At 41.0% G+C, this 17,308-nt stretch overlaps 1 protein-coding gene across 14 annotated transcripts in view; it reads right to left on the reverse strand.

Moving 5' to 3' along the window:
• The window catches only part of ZFX (zinc finger protein X-linked), a 67,815-nt gene that overhangs the window by 36,030 nt on the left and 14,477 nt on the right, over window positions 1-17,308 (reverse strand). For 7 of the 14 annotated variants that reach the window (XM_037986421.2, XM_037986419.2, XM_037986417.2 and 4 more), the window contains 3 exons: window positions 6,834-6,919; window positions 5,907-6,023; window positions 206-784 (listed from right to left, as the gene is read on the reverse strand). In XM_037986421.2, the coding sequence (XP_037842349.1) occupies window positions 206-784; window positions 5,907-6,023; window positions 6,834-6,891 (754 nt within the window). In that variant the 5' untranslated portion in view covers window positions 6,892-6,919. Of the gene's footprint in view, window positions 1-205; window positions 785-1,736; window positions 2,207-4,180; window positions 4,236-5,906; window positions 6,024-6,833; window positions 6,920-17,308 lie in introns of those variants that run through there. The other 7 variants (XM_037986429.2, XM_037986427.2, XM_037986424.2 and 4 more) reach the window with 4 other exon arrangements.

A 17,308-nucleotide genomic window follows, 5' to 3' on the forward strand; every position in this document is an offset into this window, starting at 1 on the left:
CAGGCGTGAGCCACCACGCCCGGCCTCACTTTTCTTAATTTTCAGTTATCTTGTAGGCTGCAAATGGAAACAACAATGCAGGTAAGTCTATGAGATTTACTTTAACTCTACAGACATTTAAGTCAGGAAAATTTCTCCCCTGATGTAAATTAGAAGAGGCAGCCTTCAAAAACACCTTTGACAATTACTGTACCCCAAGACTTACAGGAAATCATAAGGTAGTCCTCACAGTTGCCTTTGTCATCATCCTGCTGGTCCACAGGGATCCCATTGGCATCTATGACTGCTTCAGAGGCACAGTCTGCTACCAATACTTCTTCTGAAACTACGTCGGTAGTCAGAGGATCAGTGACAATTTCTGCTTCCACTACACTATCATGAACCACATGTTCAACATGTCCAACATGTCCAACGTCAGACACATGTATAGAATCACCCGTCAAGACGTGTTCGGGCATAGACATTGAGGCTGAAGTAATGTCAGAAGCTAAAACATCATCTGGGACTGTGCAATGTGCTAAAGAAACTTCTTCCGTTACATCTGAGTCCAGCACTTGCTCAGGAATGATGACCGTTTCAGATACATCTGCTTCTTCCATGATATCTGGGCACTGAACATCTTCTATAACAACGTCCTCAATAACATCTTGGATTACAACCGAATCTGGGTCATCAGGAACAAAGTTATGCACAGTTATGTCTGAATCCACAACATCTGAAACAAAAACAGTTTCTTGTACTTCCACAACAATTTGATCACCATCCATGTGTGTACCATCAGCTCCTTAAAAAAAAATTAAAATGACAAATTTCAGGTAAGTATGCATGACTACAATTAACGTAAATGTTATTTAATTTCTACTGGGAAAACAGACTAGCTCCTCAGTTTTCTTAAACATTAAGATAGATTAAAGAAATAAAGAGGGAATCTATTTTTGAATCAGATGTTTTTAACCCAAGAACTTTTGTAATCAAATCAATAGATTTTTAAAAATTAGGAGAACAAAGCAATTGAGGCAGTCACAGAAGAAATATATACATGAAAGTAAAATTCTAGGCACACTAATAAAATCCATATACAGCCAGGTGCAATGGCTCACGCCTGTATTCCCACCACTTTGGGAAGCCAAGGTGGGGGGATCACTTGAAGCCAAGAGTTTGAGACCAGCCTGGGTAACACCACCGCGAAACCCTATCTCTACTAAAATTACAAACATTAGCCGGGCGTGGTGGCACAAGCCTATAATCCCAACTTCCTGGGAGGCTGAAGCAGAACTGCTTGAACCCGGGAGGCCAACGTTGTAGTGAGCCAAGGTGGTGCTGCTGCACTCCACCCTGGGTGACAAAGCAAGACTTTTAAAAAAAAAAAAAAAAGGCCAGGCATGGTGGCTCACACCTGTAATCCCAGCACTTTGGGAGGCCGAGGCGGGTGGATCACGAGGTCAGGAGATCGAGACCATCCTGGCTAACAAGGTGAAACCCCGTCTCTACTAAAAATACAAAAATTAGCCGGGCGTGGTGGCAGGCGCCTGTAGTCCCAGCTACTCAGGAGGCTGAGGCAGGCGAATGGCGTGAACTCGGGAGGCGGAGCTTGCAGTGAGCCAAGATAGCACCACTGCACTCCAGCCTGGGTGACGGAGCGAGACTCCATCTCTTAAAAAAAAAAAAAAAAATTAAATAAGTAATGCAACTTCAGGTGACAAACATACAATATTCCTTCATTATATGTGTTTCACCTTTTTGCTCCATCTCCCTCTCCTCAACTCATAGTTGTTCTTCTTTCCATCTCTCCCATGTGTTTCTTTTACTTCTATTTTTTTTTCCTTTTTCCCTTCACATGCTTCCCTTTTTGTTCCGGTGCAATATACCACCAATATGCTCCATCTATGGCTAGAGGAATTTAGAAATCATCCTCTGAATCTAGGACATACAAGGATCAGAGGATAAATTAAAAGAGGGACAAAAGGCCACAGTTGAGGAGGAAAGACAACTGGGTTGAGGAGGCTCTGGAGACAGATAGGATAAATACAAGTGCAGCTGCGCTGGAGTGGTGGAGGGTAAGAGTAGTTCCAGCGGGAGCTGCCCCAACTTCACAGGGTACACTGCCTCCATCTAGCCTCCTCCCGTCCCCCTAGACCCCAACTCCCAAGGCAGTTTCTCAGAACATAGTCCTACTCTAGTCCATTTTGCAGTTAAGGAATGAAGGTAGAGGAGTCAATCAATTGAAGCCCAGTGAGATTAAATGACTTAACCAAGATCACACAGTTCGCACACTGTATGGTGCTCAGAAAATATCATTCTGAATGAATGTCACAAATGGAAATAGAAATCAAATATCCTCATCAAAAATATAAGATAAAATAAAAGAAGGCTGGGCATGGTGGCTCACATCTGTAATCCCAGCACTTTGGGAGGCCAAGGTGGACGGATCACAAGGTCAGGAGATCGAGACCATCCTGGCTAACACGGGTGAAACCCTGTCTCTACTAAAAATACAAAAAATTAGCTGGGTGTGGTGGCACATGCCTGTGGTCCCAGCTAATAGGGAAGCTGAGGCAGGAGAATCACTTGAACCCAAGAGGCGGAGGTTGCAGTGAGCCCAGATTGCGCCACTGCACTCCAGCCTGGGCGACAGAGCAAGACTCCGCCTCAATAATTAATAAATAAATAAATAAATAAAATATCTTGGCTTCTGTTCCAGAGAAAAGCAAAGTTTTAAAAAAAGTCTTACCTAAATAGCTATTCAGTAGATTAGTGCCTCTGGTTGACTCAGACCAGGCTGAGTCCAACCAGGTGCCTAACTCAATGACTATGTGTCACTGGCCAGGCCCTCAGAGAAATACACAGCTTAATCAACAATCAAAAATGATCAGGCCTGGCACAGTGGCTCACGCCTTGTAATCCCAGCACTTAGGGAGGCCAAGGCGGGCGGATTACCTGAGGTCAAGGGCTCGAGACCAGCCTGGCCAACATGGTGAAACCCCGTCTCTACTAAAAATACAAAAATTAACCAGGCGTGGTGGTGCATGCCTGTAACCCCAGCTACTCAGGAGGCTGAGGCAGGAGAATCGCTTGAACCCAGGAGGCGGAGGTTGCAGTGAGCCGAGATTACACCACTGCACTCCAGCCTGGGCAACAAACAGAGTAAGATTCTGTCTCAAAAAAAAAAATTCAAAGGCCAAAGAATATTAAACATTGTAGGAAGCCAACTAATATCTATTTTAATTACATCTAGAAATAATAAAAAGAATGTGTTCACTTTAGGCTGGGCGAGGTGGCTCACACCCGTAATCCCAGCACTCTGGGAGGCCAAGGCGGGAGAATCACCTGAGGTCAGGAGTTCGAGACCAGCCTGACCAACACGGAGAAATCCCATCTCTACTAAAAATACAAAATTAGCCGGACATGGTGGCACATGTCTGTAATCCCAGCTACTTGGGAGGCTGAGGCAGGAGAATCGTTTGAACCCGGGAGGCGGAGGTTGTGGTGAGCAAAGATCGCAACATTGCACTCCAACCTAAGCAACAAGAGCAAAACTCCATCTCGAAAAATAAAGAGTATGTTCACTTTAATTTCTACAGAACTTCTACAAAATGCTTTATACTTGTTTTCAATGTCCACAATATTATCATTAAGTAATAGATCACTAATTTCCATTTTGCATACATAAAAATGAAAGCATTTAGTTGCAAGAACACTGGTTAAAAATGTAAATCAGCCGGGCACGGTGGCTCACGCCTGTAATCCCAGCACTTCGGGAGGCCGAGGCAGGCGGATCACTTGAGGTTGGGAGTTCAAGACCAGCCTGGTCAATATGGCAAAACCCCATCTCTACTAAAAATACAAAAAAAGGAGCTGGGCATGGTGGTCTGCACCAGTAATCCCAGCTACTTGGAAGGTTGAGACAGGAGAATCACCTGAACGAACCAGGGAGGTGGAGGTTGCAGTGAGCAGAGATCATGGCCAATGTACTCTAGCCTGGGCAGCAGAGCAATTCTCCATCTCAAAAACAAAACCAAAAAAAAAAAAAAAAAAAAAAACACAAAAAAACAAAATCTAAATCAGAGAGTAGAGCAGGGTAGGACACTTATTAGTTTTGTGACCTTGGGCAAGTCATTTAACCTCTGAGTTTCAGTTTCCTCATCAGTAAAATGAGGACAGTAGTATCTGCCATGCATACCTCACAGGACTGTGGTGATGATCAAATGGGAATGTATGGGAAGTGTTCTGAAAAACTGTAATGAGAGGTTTTATTATTATTATGACATATGAAAACGGAGGCCCTGGCAGATTAAGTGACTTGCTCAAAGATAAACAAATACCATTAAGTGTTATCAATCAAGACTAAAATGCAATAGCCCTTCAATCTACCACTTAGCCCATGACCTAGGTTTGCCTGTGGCAAGATTAAGTGAACAAACACTGCACATTTTTCTCCAAAGAGTTTAGTCTCTTTCAAGTACATCACTTGTATTTCATGTTCCAAGGAAGAAAGAATTATAAACTTTACGTTTATCATTATCAAATTGAAATTACCAAACGAGTTAAAAGATTATCCTAAGTTGTTAAGAAACACGCACACACCCCTACTAGATTTAGAGATTTAAAGAAAATTTTAAAATTTGACCGAGCATAGTGGCTCACACCTGTAATCCCAGCACTATGGGAGACCAAGGTGGGAGGATCACTTGAGCCCAGGAGTTCAAGACCAGCCTGGGGAACAGAGCAAGACCCCGTCTCCACAAAAAATAAAATTAGCTGGGCTTGATGGCGCACACCTGTAGTCCAAGCGACTCGGAAGGCTGAGGTAGGAGGATCCCTTGAGCACTGGAGTCTGAGGTTACAATGAGCTATAATCATGCCACCGTACTCTAGCCCAGGCAACAGGGTGAGATCCTGTCTCTAAAAGAAAAGTAAAATAATAATAAAAAGAAAATTTTAGGGTTGGGCGCGGTAGCTCACGCCTGTAATCCCAGCACTTTGGGAGGCCGAGGCGGGCAGATCACGAGGTCAAGAGATCGAGACCATCCTGGCCAACATGGTGAAACCCCATTCTACTAAAAATACAAAAAAATTAGCTGGGCATGGTGGCGCACACCTGTAGTCCCAGCTACTCGGGAGGCTGAGGCAGGAGAATCACTTGAACTCAGGAGGCAGAGGTTGCAGTGAGCCGAGATCGTGCCACCTGCACTCCAGCGTGGCGACAGAGTAAGACTCCATCTCAAAAAAAAAAAAATTTAAAATTTAAAATCACTGACATTTAATTTCCTGATAAAGTTCATTGCTATTTCTTTAATATACTACAATCTGATCATTTACAGTCCAATGGAAAACTTACTAGCATTTTATTTATAGTAAGGGTAGCTAGCTACCTGGTGTGATATAAAACCCTTTTATATTTTTTTTCTTTTTTTATTCTCTTTCGAGACCGAGTCTCACTCTATCACCCAGACTGGAGTGCAGTGGCACAATCTCAGCTCACTGTAACTTCTGCCTCCCAGATTCAACCGATTCTCATGCCTCAGCCTCTCAAGTAGCTGGAATTACAGGCATGCACCACCACACCCAGATAATTTTTTGTATTTTTAGTAGAGATGGGGTTTCACCATGTTGGCCAGGTTGGTCTCGATCTCTTGACCTCGTGATCCACCCACCTCGGTCTCCCAAAGTGCTGGGATTACATGCACAAGCCACCGCGTCTGGCCTCAAATCCCTTTTATATTATAAAACCAAGTATAGGCCAGGCGCAGTGGCTCACGCCTGTAATCCCAATACTTACAGAGGGCTGAGGCAGGCAGATCGCATGAGCCCACGAGTTCAAGACCAGCCTGGGCAACATGGCAAAACCCTGTCTCTACCCCAAAAAAAAAGGAATACAAAAATTAGCCAGGCATTGTGACACACACCTGTAGCCCCAGTTACTCTGGAAGCTGAGCAGATCACTTGAGCCTGGGAGGTGGAGGTTGCAGTGGACCCAGATGGCGTCACTGTACTCCAGCCTGGGTGACAGAACAAGACCCTATCTGAAAACAAAAAAAAACCAAAACACAAGTGTAACCACTTTACAACGTTATATAATTATAACCACAGGTAATCTGAAATACATTTTTTCTAATACTGTTTTCTTCCTATTTTTAGAACTTCCTGAGTATAATTTTTCCTTGTACACTATGGGGAGTGAAGACTCCATCTTCCTTAAGCAGAAGTCTCTTTTTGGGAACTTGTGAGAGAGATGGTTATAAAAATAGGACAGGGTCAATGTGGCGGACCTTCTTTATCTGCTGGGTATTGGAGAACAGAGAAATGACAGGATCCACATGTTATTTTACAGTGAGTACTCTGATCAGCGGGCTAGATAAGAGAGACTAAGGGTAAGGAAAACAATGCAAAAGTTATTCCAGACTAAGAATGAGACGATAGAGCCTGTCTCTGTGGTAGGCACTAGGATGAAGAAGAGCAGATGTAAACAAGGAATATTTTTTCTTTTTCTTTTTTTAAACAAAGGTCCAAACAAAACTAACAAGGAATATTTTCAAAGGGAAAAACAACAGGAATTAGGGAAATAACTGGGGAAGATATTATCTTCATAAGCGAAGATAAAACTAAGGTTTGATATCACTGCTGTTACTGACAAGAATATGAGAGTTGGTTGTGAGGGAGCCACATCTTTGAGGAGGGTAATAATAATGTGCTCACCGTAACATCTGTGAATTTTGACAGGATAACAAGATAACCTAAGTGTGAATGATCAATGTGAGAGTTCTAGCAATTCATTGATGACAACCAACTCCAAATCTGGTAGATGAGAAGTGGAACAATTCAAGTAGTTATACCTGTTGCATCAAAAAATGAGTTTGGCTCTTGTTGTAATTCAAGCCCATCTTCATCCATGGCCTTTAATTCTCATCAGTCACAGCTCCTAAATCAGGGAAAAAAGTAAACCAAAGCCATTAGTTTTTTCATATCACGTACTGAACGCCACCATGATAGTTTCATTTCTGAGACACTCAAATTATGTGAAAGATAAATGTGTATCAAAAACATATCTAAAGTAAAATATAACTTAATTGATTTACAATGATAAATGGGCATCTATATGACAAGGCAGGGCAGATAAACAAGTCAACTTTGCCTGGACTTCTTTTTAAGTTGAAGCAATAAATGTATTGCTTACGTCCATCAAGTGCACATATTTTGATGAATTCTGATACATACATAAACCTTTGTAATCACTACCTTGATCAAAATATAGAACATTTTTAAGACCCCAGCACTCCTGTGTCCTCAGTCTGTAACACCCCATGTTCCCACAAGGTAACCAGTTTTGTTAAGGTTCAACTTAAAATACATTCTGTAGCTTATTGGGGGAAATTTTTGCACAGTTTTCATATTCTGTATATTTAATTAGTCAAAACAACTTCCAACCAGATTAAACAACGATAAAAATTCAAAGTGCATAACTGTAGTAAACAACCTTTGGGATTCTGCCTAACCTCTCTTAACTAACCCTCTCATCTAGAAAAGTAAATTCCCACAGTGTATTTACACTCTCCTGGCCACAGTTGATTGGCACTAGCTATAAAGTAGTTAAAAAATAAGTTCATCTTTAAGCACAATAAAATCAAAGTCCTATCCCTGAGAATCCAAAACCATGAGCAAGAATCAGTGTTTGTCTGTCTGTGTGTGCCCCTCTCTCTCTCTCTCTCTCTCTCTCTCTCTCTCCTGGTGGCTGGAACTTAAGAGCTAAGGAAAGTCATTTTGCAACTCTGGCTTAGACTAGTGAATAAAAAATAAAAATAATCCTGTGAGTGCCTTGAGTAACAGAATAGGGTAAGTAGGGAGGGGACACAGCTTTTTAGTTCCTGGTTCTAGACCTATCTGAGGTACAGCTCTATTCTTGCCTTGAATTTTTATAAGACATTCCAATGGCCTTAATTCTCCCTTTTCTACTTAAGCCAAAAACTTATGACAAAAAGAACCCTAACCAATAATTTCACCTTTATCGTTTTTTTTTTTTTTTTTTTTTTTTTTGCTGATAAGTACTACATGGTTATTAAAATTTCAAATAACAGAAACACAAGTCATTTTTCTAAAGCTAGGTGACATCATTCCTCTTTTTCAAAAATGTTTAATGGCTTCTTGCTCCCTCTAAGTAAGTTCAAACACCTGTCATCTTCTAATTTCTGGCCCCAAACTACCTTCCCATCATCATCTCCCCTAACTTTCCTTTAAGCACTTCCCTCTACCACTGTCAGCATGTACACAAACACACGGCCCCCACCCACATGAAGTTCAGCCAAACAAAAATGCTCAACATCCCCATAAAACCCCAACTTCATATTTGATTCAGGGTTCCTTCTACCTGGAACACCTTTCCCCCAATATCTCTGCTTTGATCTTTCCCCCCAAATCTCCTTCCCTCCAAAAAAAGAGAAAGCTGGAAATAATTTTTCCCTCTGAAATTTCCACAGCACTCTATTCTTCTCTTATTGCACTGGTTTGTCATATTATAATTATTTATATATGTCTTATTTACAGATACCAAATTACATATATAGTCCTTAAAAAATCCATTAACATGGAATAGTAGTGGAAATATCCATTAAACGTTAATTGAGAAAAATTAACATTCATAAAAGGGATTCTCGGCCGGGCGCAGTGGCTCAAGCCTGTAATCCCAGCACTTTGGGAGGCCAAGATGGGCGGATCACCTGGCTAACACGGTGAAACCCCGTCTCTACTAAAAAATACAAAAAACTAGCCGGGCGAGGTGGCGGGTGCCTGTAGTCCCAGCTACTCGGAAGGCTGAGGCAGGAGAATGGCGTAAACCCGGGAAGCAGAGCTTGCAGTGAGCTGAGATCCGGCCACTGCACTCCAGCCTGGGCGACAGAGCGAGACGCCGTCTCAAAAAAAAAAAAAAAAAAAAAAAAAAAGGGATTCTCAACATATCAACTCTGAGATACGGTCTACTCATTTTTAAGAAATAGCATGTTTCATGTTGTTTATTCAAACTGTTTCAAATTAAAGTAAATGGGTTGGGTGCAGTGGCTAACGCCTATAATGCCAACACTGTGGGAGGCCGAGGTGGGTAGATCACCTGAGGTCAGGCGTTCGAGACCAGCCTGGCCAACATGGCAAAACCCCTCCTCTACTAAAATACAAAAAAATTAGCAGAGTATGGTGGTGCATGCCTGTAATCCCAGCTACTTGGGAGGCTGAGGCAGAAGAATTGCTTGAACCCGGGAGGCGGACGTTGCAATGAGCCAAGATCATGTCATTGCACTCCAGCCTGGGCGACAGAGTAAGACTCCGTCTCAAAAAAAAAAAAAAAAAAAAAAAAAGGAAAGAAAGAAAGAAAAAAAGTTAAAGCAAATGAAAAACAGAAAGTGTACATGCTCTGAAAAAGTTATTACTGCCCTACTCCCGCAAAACCACCTCTGGCTATAGAATAGCTTTTCCCCCTTTTAAAAATGATAAACGTAAATTAATCTTCTAAGCATTGGCCGGATGTGGTGGCTCACACCTCTAATCCCAGCACTTTGGCAGGCTGAGGTGGGCCGATCACCTGAGGTCAGGAGTTCTAGACCAGCCTGGCCAACATGGCGCAACCCCATCACTACTAAAAATACAAAAATTAGCTGGGCGTGGCGGCGGGTGCCTGTAATCCCAGCTACTCGGGAGGGTGAGGCAGGGAGAACTGCTTGAATCCAGGAGGTGGAGGTTGCAGTGAGCCGAGATTGCACCACTGCACTCCAGCCTGGGCTACAGAGCGAAACTCCGTCTCAAAAAAAAAAAAAAAAATCTTCTAAGCATTATGAAACACTATGACATTAAAGCAAGCCAATTAAGAAGGCAATAAAGGAGATACATTAAGGTATGTAAGCCCCTCACCGCACAAATTTCCCTACATAAACCCAATCCCATCAGCTCTATGAATTCTCAACCTGCAGAACAACTTTTCTTGGCATTCGTCCTCCTTGGCATTTCTATTAGAGTTTAACAATCAACTCCCTAATTTGTGAAGTGCTCTCCTTCCTCCGTTGCTTCAAGTGACTTCTAGTTCTCTTCCCTTCTTAAATGCTGGCTGCTATGCCTTCCCTCACCCGGTACTGCAGTGCTCAACCCTCTTCTCTTCTGCTTTCTCTTTATTCCCATGGTTTCAACTACTATTTCCACAACAATTATTCCTAAAATCATCCTAACATGTCCAACAGACTGTTGAATATTGTCATCCGGATAAAACCCAGCCTTCTGATATGACCACTATGGCCTTTTTCTTCTTCTCTGCTCACAGTCAGATTGCCAGATATTGTCAATTCTCCTCAACTTCTCAAGAATCCATCCTTTTTTTTTCTTATTCCTAGTTACTATTCCCACTCGGCTTCATATTTCCTGATCCCTGGGGGATGAAAATAGCCTCTGGACTGGCCTTACTCCTTTCTGCCACTCCCACAACAAATGACTAGAAACCCTATTATCACACGTAAGGGCTGGTGCCAAGTATTGAGGCATTTCTGCAATCTGTAGGCAGATTAACCCTCCTGAGCACTGCTTTGATCATAGCACTTCGCTGCTCTGAACACTTCAGCAGTTCCTCAATACTCAGGGGCTCTACAATATTAACCCAAGCTACCATTAACAGACTGATTTGCTTTCTTCCCATCCTTTTATATCATGTGCATTTCCTAACAGATATTCTGGCCTACATGGGGGTGCCTACTCATCTCAAGTGAGCAGTAATTATTCAACAAACTATTGTTTTGCTGGTCATTTTCCCTTGTTTTGTCATTACAAAAATTCAAACATTCTAAACAGAGATGACTATACCTCAACTTTGTAATCCCTCTGGAGTCAGAATACTAATTCCCTTTGACAATCAGAATGAAACTGTGTTCTCAGAACAGAAGCTACTCAGGAGTTCTCAGATGTAACAAAGGAAGGGTGGAAGAAGGTACGTGATAACGCAACTGACGGTATCCATGCCTCTGTAGTACAAACCAAATCCAGAGATCAGTGGAACCTAAAGACAAATAAGCAGGATGGTTCAGAGAACCAAGAATCTCAGAATTTGGGTGAACAAGTACTAACATTTAGTCTTACTATCAAATACCCTCAAGGTATTTCTGGGACTCTACTAACACCTCAAATTCAGTAAGACATTCCCTTCCCAGTTACAAGAATCATGATCCTGAAAATGCTTCTGAAATAATTCACAGTGGAAAAACATAGTTTTTGGGAACACATTGTGAGGGCAGAAAGTAAAAAAAAAAAAAAAAAAGAAAAGAAAAACATATAGTTTTAAGGGAAATAATGGGCTCGGAGAACCCAGGAAATTCACAAAAATTTCCTTCCATTCTTTAAAATAAAGCAATATCATCCTAGAAGAAGGGAATTATAAATAAAATATATAATAAAGCAATAAAAGTTAACAGGTATAGCAATGGCATTTTATCTATCTTAAATTAGGGATCACGGATATAATTTATTTGTTTTATATTTTGATGCTTAGACACTTCTGTGATCTCCCTCTTGGGCAAGTTAACAGGATTCTTATTTATTCACTTTGCTTTTTGCAGCTAATATGCATATAAAAATCACTTTTCTGCTTTTGGTCTCCCAAAACCTCAATGCCTGTTAATTCTGTGACTCAACTCTAATTCTTCTCACTAAGTCACACTCAGAGAACCAAATTTTATTATACATAGTAGAAGGAATGCTTAAGCTGCAGCAAAGGAAACAAAGGCAAATGTGTCTATAACAATTTTTCTTAGAGGGAAATTAGAACTGGTGAAAACCTGTATTTAAGATCTAATTAACATCTTCTCTCTTAAGCTACATTTCTTTCCTAATTTTTCCCCCATGTTGTTCAGTGTTAGCCATCATTTCTCTAGATATCTCATTTTCAAATCTGGAGTCATATTTCACTTCCCTGACTATATCAGCCTTTAAATTAAATTCATCTCAAAGCCAGTAACTCTTAAATTTATCACTTCCTCTTTATTCTCACTGCTACCACTCTAGTAAGTTCTCCTCTTCACACATGCAGACCATGTGGGGCCTTTCAATCAAAAGACTTGAGCCCTTCTTGAACTCAGGAAAGTTTCTCGTTTCTATAACTTTCCTCCATTTTCTGTATCTGTTCTTATTAGCATTTTTATTACAGGACTTTTAAAGGCTACTAAATCTAGCTTCTGTATTGCTTTAACTTTTCTCTCATATTTTTTATCTTTGTCTTTCTGCTATACTCTCAGAGAATCCCTGAATTTTTTCTTCTAAGCTAGCTAATTTGATCTCTACTCCATCTACTGAATTTTTACAAGATCATAAGTTAATTCCAGTAGTTTCTTTTCCATAGCAATCTTTTCCTTTTTGGGTGGACATGATATCTTCCCAAATCTCTCTGTGGATTTAAAGTTTATTCTGTACCCTATATAAACTGTCTCCTCTGGTGTTTCATTATTCAGTTAGTTGAATTTGGTGCCTCTCTTTCAAACTGCTGGTTTTCCTGAAAAGCATGGCTCTTCCTGGTTGTCTATTCCTATTTGTAGATGAGGGTCTAGACTAGAGTTATATTCTGACTGCTGGGGTGAACTTGTTCAGCCCAAGTGAGAATTCCTGTTTGCCCAACAATAAACTTAAATTCAGATCACAGGAGTCCTATCTAGAATGAGTCCATAGGCGAGAAAGAAACCATGTAACCAGCTAGGTTCTCCTTTAATGGTGGAAGAGTATTCCATCTTCCAGGTGCTGGAGGGTCAATATCCTTCAGGATAGCTGCAAGTTACCTAAACTACTGCCCCTATCTTTCTTGCTATACAGCACTCACTTTGGAATTTCCTATGGACAAACAAGCAATTCAGAGAGCTGAATTTTGGGCATTATCCCAGCAGGAAAACCATTACAGGCACCTATACTAATAAGTAAATGGTTTAGTTTTCCATGGCTTCAATTATCTGGCTGTACTCATGGCTTGTTCAATCTCCAAGTGCCTCCCTGCTTTTGATGTTGGTGGTACTGCAGGATGCCAATTCTTGGCTGGTGCTTTCTACTTTGTGAATAAGGTCACACGTTCACTAAGCTCTCTTAGGTTTTGCCATTGATTGATTTCCAATTGCTTTATTCAACCAGAAATTCATCATGTTCTGATTCATACCACTGAGGTTTTCTTGTTTCTCTGGATTTCTTTTTACATTCTTTATGTGATTTTAGAAGGAAGGAAAAAATAGGCCGGGCACAGTGGCTCATGCCTGCAATCCCAGCACTTTGGGAGGCCAAGGCGGGCGGATCACAAGGTCAGGAGATCGAGACCACCCTGGCTAACACGGTGAAACCCTGTCTCTACTAAAAAAAAATAGAAAAAATTAGTCGGGCGTGGTGGCAGGCACCTGCAGTCCCAGCTACTCGGGAGGCTGAGGCAGGAGAATGGCGTGAACCCGTGAGGCGGAGCTTGCATTGAGCCAAGATGCGCCACTGTACTCCAGCCTGGGCGACAGAGCGAGACTCTGTCTCAAAAAAAAAAAAGGGGGGGAAGAAAAAATGTGTGTGTTCTCTAGTCTATGTTGAATTTGAAGTCATTATGAATTTTTATGTGCCAAATAAAACAGCATGGAAATATGTAAATATAAAAAAAGCAAAAGAACCTATGAGACAGCAATAAAAAAAAAATCAATAGTAGTGAAAGGTTACAACTCTATTCACTTAACAGACCAACTACTCTAAAAGGAAAGAGAAAATGTATATAATCAGTATTAATCTAATAACTGTAATTCAAATTCCATTCTCTAAGAAAAGAATATTTTATTTTCAAACAGTCCTGCCTACTCCATGTCAAGAAGTGGAAAAGAAAATATCTACTATTGTAAACAGAGCCCCATCCTTCCTTGCCCTGTCCCATTTGGAACTTCTGTAGGCTTTGCTCAAATATTCAAGGCCCAGTTTTTGTATTAGTTTTTCCATAAAACCATGTTGAGCCAATCAGTAATTTCAAGGTTTTGTTTGTTTAAAATCTAAGAGTTCAAACTTTCACAATCTATTAAAACTTGGCCCTAAAATGATAAACCTTCTTAAAGCCTGATTTTCTCAAAGCCCCTATTCCTGCTCAGATTAAGAGTTGACACACTACTCTCTGAACTCACTTGTACCAATGAGCTACAAACACTACACTGTTTTAAATGCTTTTGTTTTTAAGACTTAGCTTGATGGGAGGAAATGCACATACTTTCTAACTAGTTTTCAGATATTTAAAGCAGTAGAGCCTCCTTAATAAAGTATTGCCATTTAATGCATTCAATAATTTAGCAATATCCATGTTCATTACATAACATTCTACCATATATCATAATGGAATGAGTAAAACAACTCTTTGGATCACTCGTTTATTTCATAGTGAAAAACTTTAAAGTAGCTTACTAGCTTACTAGTTGTTGCTGAAATTCTGAAAAGAAATTCTATTCACATTTCCTCTACTGAAGTATTCTACCTTTAGGTGTAGATTTAGTTCGAGCAGTGTGAGAAACACTTAATGTAATCGAAGGATGAAGACAGTATTTTGATACAATATCAAGTGGAGATTTAGACTACGTTGTACATGGAATAAATGAAATAAAACCATTCTAGGTAAAATTTTTAAAAGATTAATTTCTGTCAAATGCAGCACATGATGAAGAAAAGTTTAAGTATCAGAAACTGTTTTCTTACACATTTCCTTTTTCTTGCACCTGCTACTTTTCCCAAAATTGGGCATTTAATTTATCTCTGAACTAGTCATTAACATAGTTGTTAACTTAGTAAGTTCTTTTCTTACCAAACCCCTTCTCAATGAGCAATATGTCTCCTTGTATTAGAAAATCTTTCTGGCCGGGTGCGGTGGCTCACGCCTATAATCCCAGCATTTTGGGAGGCTGAGGCGGGTGGATCACAAGGTCAGGAGATCGAGAACATCCTGGCCAACATGGTGAAACCCTGTCTCTACTAAAATACAAAAACTTAGCCAGGCATGGTAGTGCACGCCTGTAGTCCCAGCTACTCAGGAGGCTGAGGCAGGGGAATTGCTTGAACTCAGGAGGCAAAGGTTGCAGTGAGCCAAGATCGTGCCACTGCACTCCAGCCTGGCGACAGAGCAAGACTCCGTCTCAAAAAAATGAAAGAAAGAAAAGAAAACCTTTCTGATACCATATTAGGATTTGGGGTTTTTTTTAATTAGTGCATTCTCGCTTTCATGTTACTTTATTCAAGCTAATTAAGTGCTTTCCTTCATTTTCTGGTGAATTGTTGTAAAAATCATGCCTTGCAGGTTTACAGTTTTTAAAACGTTCTAAATTTTCTTTTTCTTTTTGAGACGGAGTTTCACTCTCGTTGCCCAGGCTAGAGTGCAATGGCGCAATCTCAGCTCACTGCAACCTCCGCCTCCCAGGTTCAAGCAATTCTCCTACCTCAGCCTCCCAAAAGTAGCTGGGATTACAGGCATGCACCACCATGCCTGGCTAATTTTTTGTATTTTTAGTAGACACAGGGTTTCACCATGTTGGCCAGGCTGGTTTCAAACTCCTGACCTCAGGTGATCCACCTGCCTCAGCCTCCCAAAGTGCTGGGATTACAGGTGTGAGCCACCGCGCCCGGTCCTAAATATTCTTAAACTATGACCTTTCTTAACATAATTGTCTTGCCAACTCTCTTGTCACTGATCACTAACACTGTAATTTGACTCATACTGACCATACTGTATTTCACCTACATGAATGCATACTTACCATTATTGCTTTCCCTAAATACATTACTTTGGGCCTATGAGGTTCTGTAAACTCAGTGTTAACACTTACAGTATTCTCTGTACACCTTAAACAACGGGAAGAATATAATACTAGGCCTTTCAACAACTAGAACAAATATTTTAAATGGACAGTTCCAGAATTGTGGGGTATTTTTACATTGATCTTTTGGCAATGCAATTAGCAATGTGTTTTGCACATGGAATTTAATCCTTTAATCATTAAAAAAATAATAAAAGAAAAGAACAAGCTGGGCAATGCGGGGGCAGGTTTGAAATACACCTGCTTCTCACAAGACCAACAACAGGCATGCTCCAGGTTGAGTATCAGCAACCATTAATTTCATGACCATTCTCCAGCAAAGCTAGGGAGCCAGCTAATTTTTACCCCCAAAAAATCTCCAAACTAGGCTTTTTCCAGGGAGTTGGGAAGACAATAAAATACAAGATAATAATCTAAAAGAGGGGAAGAAACTGGGAGAAAGCACAAACATATATAATTTGAGATAAGAAAAAAAGACACATAGATACAGAAAAAAAGAAAACGACTTGTATGAGAATGGTCTAGAATTCTACACTAGCACATTGAGGGAAAATGTAAATCACCAGCATTAACTCAATAAAAGAAAATCCAATCATGAATATTTTTTTAAAAGGGGGGAGGGGCCTGAGCACAGTGGCTCACACCTGTAATCACAGTGCTTTGGGAAGCCAAGGCAGATCACTTGTAGCCAGGAGTTCAAGACCAACCTGGACAAAATAGCTAGACTCCATCTTGACAAAATAATTTTAAAAATTAGCTAGGCAGCTGGGTGTGGTGACTAATGCCTGTAATCCCAGCACTTTGGGAGGCCGAGGTGGGTGGATCACCTGAGGTCAGAAGTTCGAGACCAGCCTGGCCAACATGGTGAAACCCCATCTCTATTAAAAATACAAAAATCAGCTGGGCGTGGTTGCTTGTGCCTGTAGTCCCAGCTACTCGGGAGGCTGAGGCACGAGAATCACTTGAACCCAGGAGGCAGAGGTTGCAGTGAGCCGAGATCACACCACTGCACTCCAGCCTGGGCAACAGAGTGAGACTCAGTCTCAAAAAAAAAAAAAATTAGCTATCCATGGTGGCACATGTCTGTAGTCCTAGCTACTCAGGACGCTGAGGTGGGAGGATCACCTGAGCCCAAGAGTTCAACGCTAGAGTGAGCTATGATTGTCCCACTCCACTCCAGTCAGGGCAACAGGGTGAGACCCCCGTATCTTTTACAAACGAAAAGAGAAAAGTTGTCTAATGTTACCCCTTTCAAAAAGCTCCAGTCTTTCCCCAAAGCTTTTTTTTTTTTTTAATAGAGAAGCAGTCTATGTTGCCCAGGCTGGTCTCGAACTCCTGAGCTCAAGTGATCCTCCCACCTCAGCCTCCTAAAGTGCTAGGATTACAGGCATGAGCCCCATACCCCGCCTTTTGAGAAAACTATCTGAATTGAGGAAGAAAGCTTTCTCAACTCCTTTTACAAAACTAATTTACCATTTAAAACAAAACCTAGGCTGGGC

The sequence above is a fragment of the Chlorocebus sabaeus genome, chromosome X (genome assembly GCF_047675955.1).
Source record: "Chlorocebus sabaeus isolate Y175 chromosome X, mChlSab1.0.hap1, whole genome shotgun sequence".
NCBI lineage: Eukaryota > Metazoa > Chordata > Mammalia > Primates > Cercopithecidae > Chlorocebus > Chlorocebus sabaeus.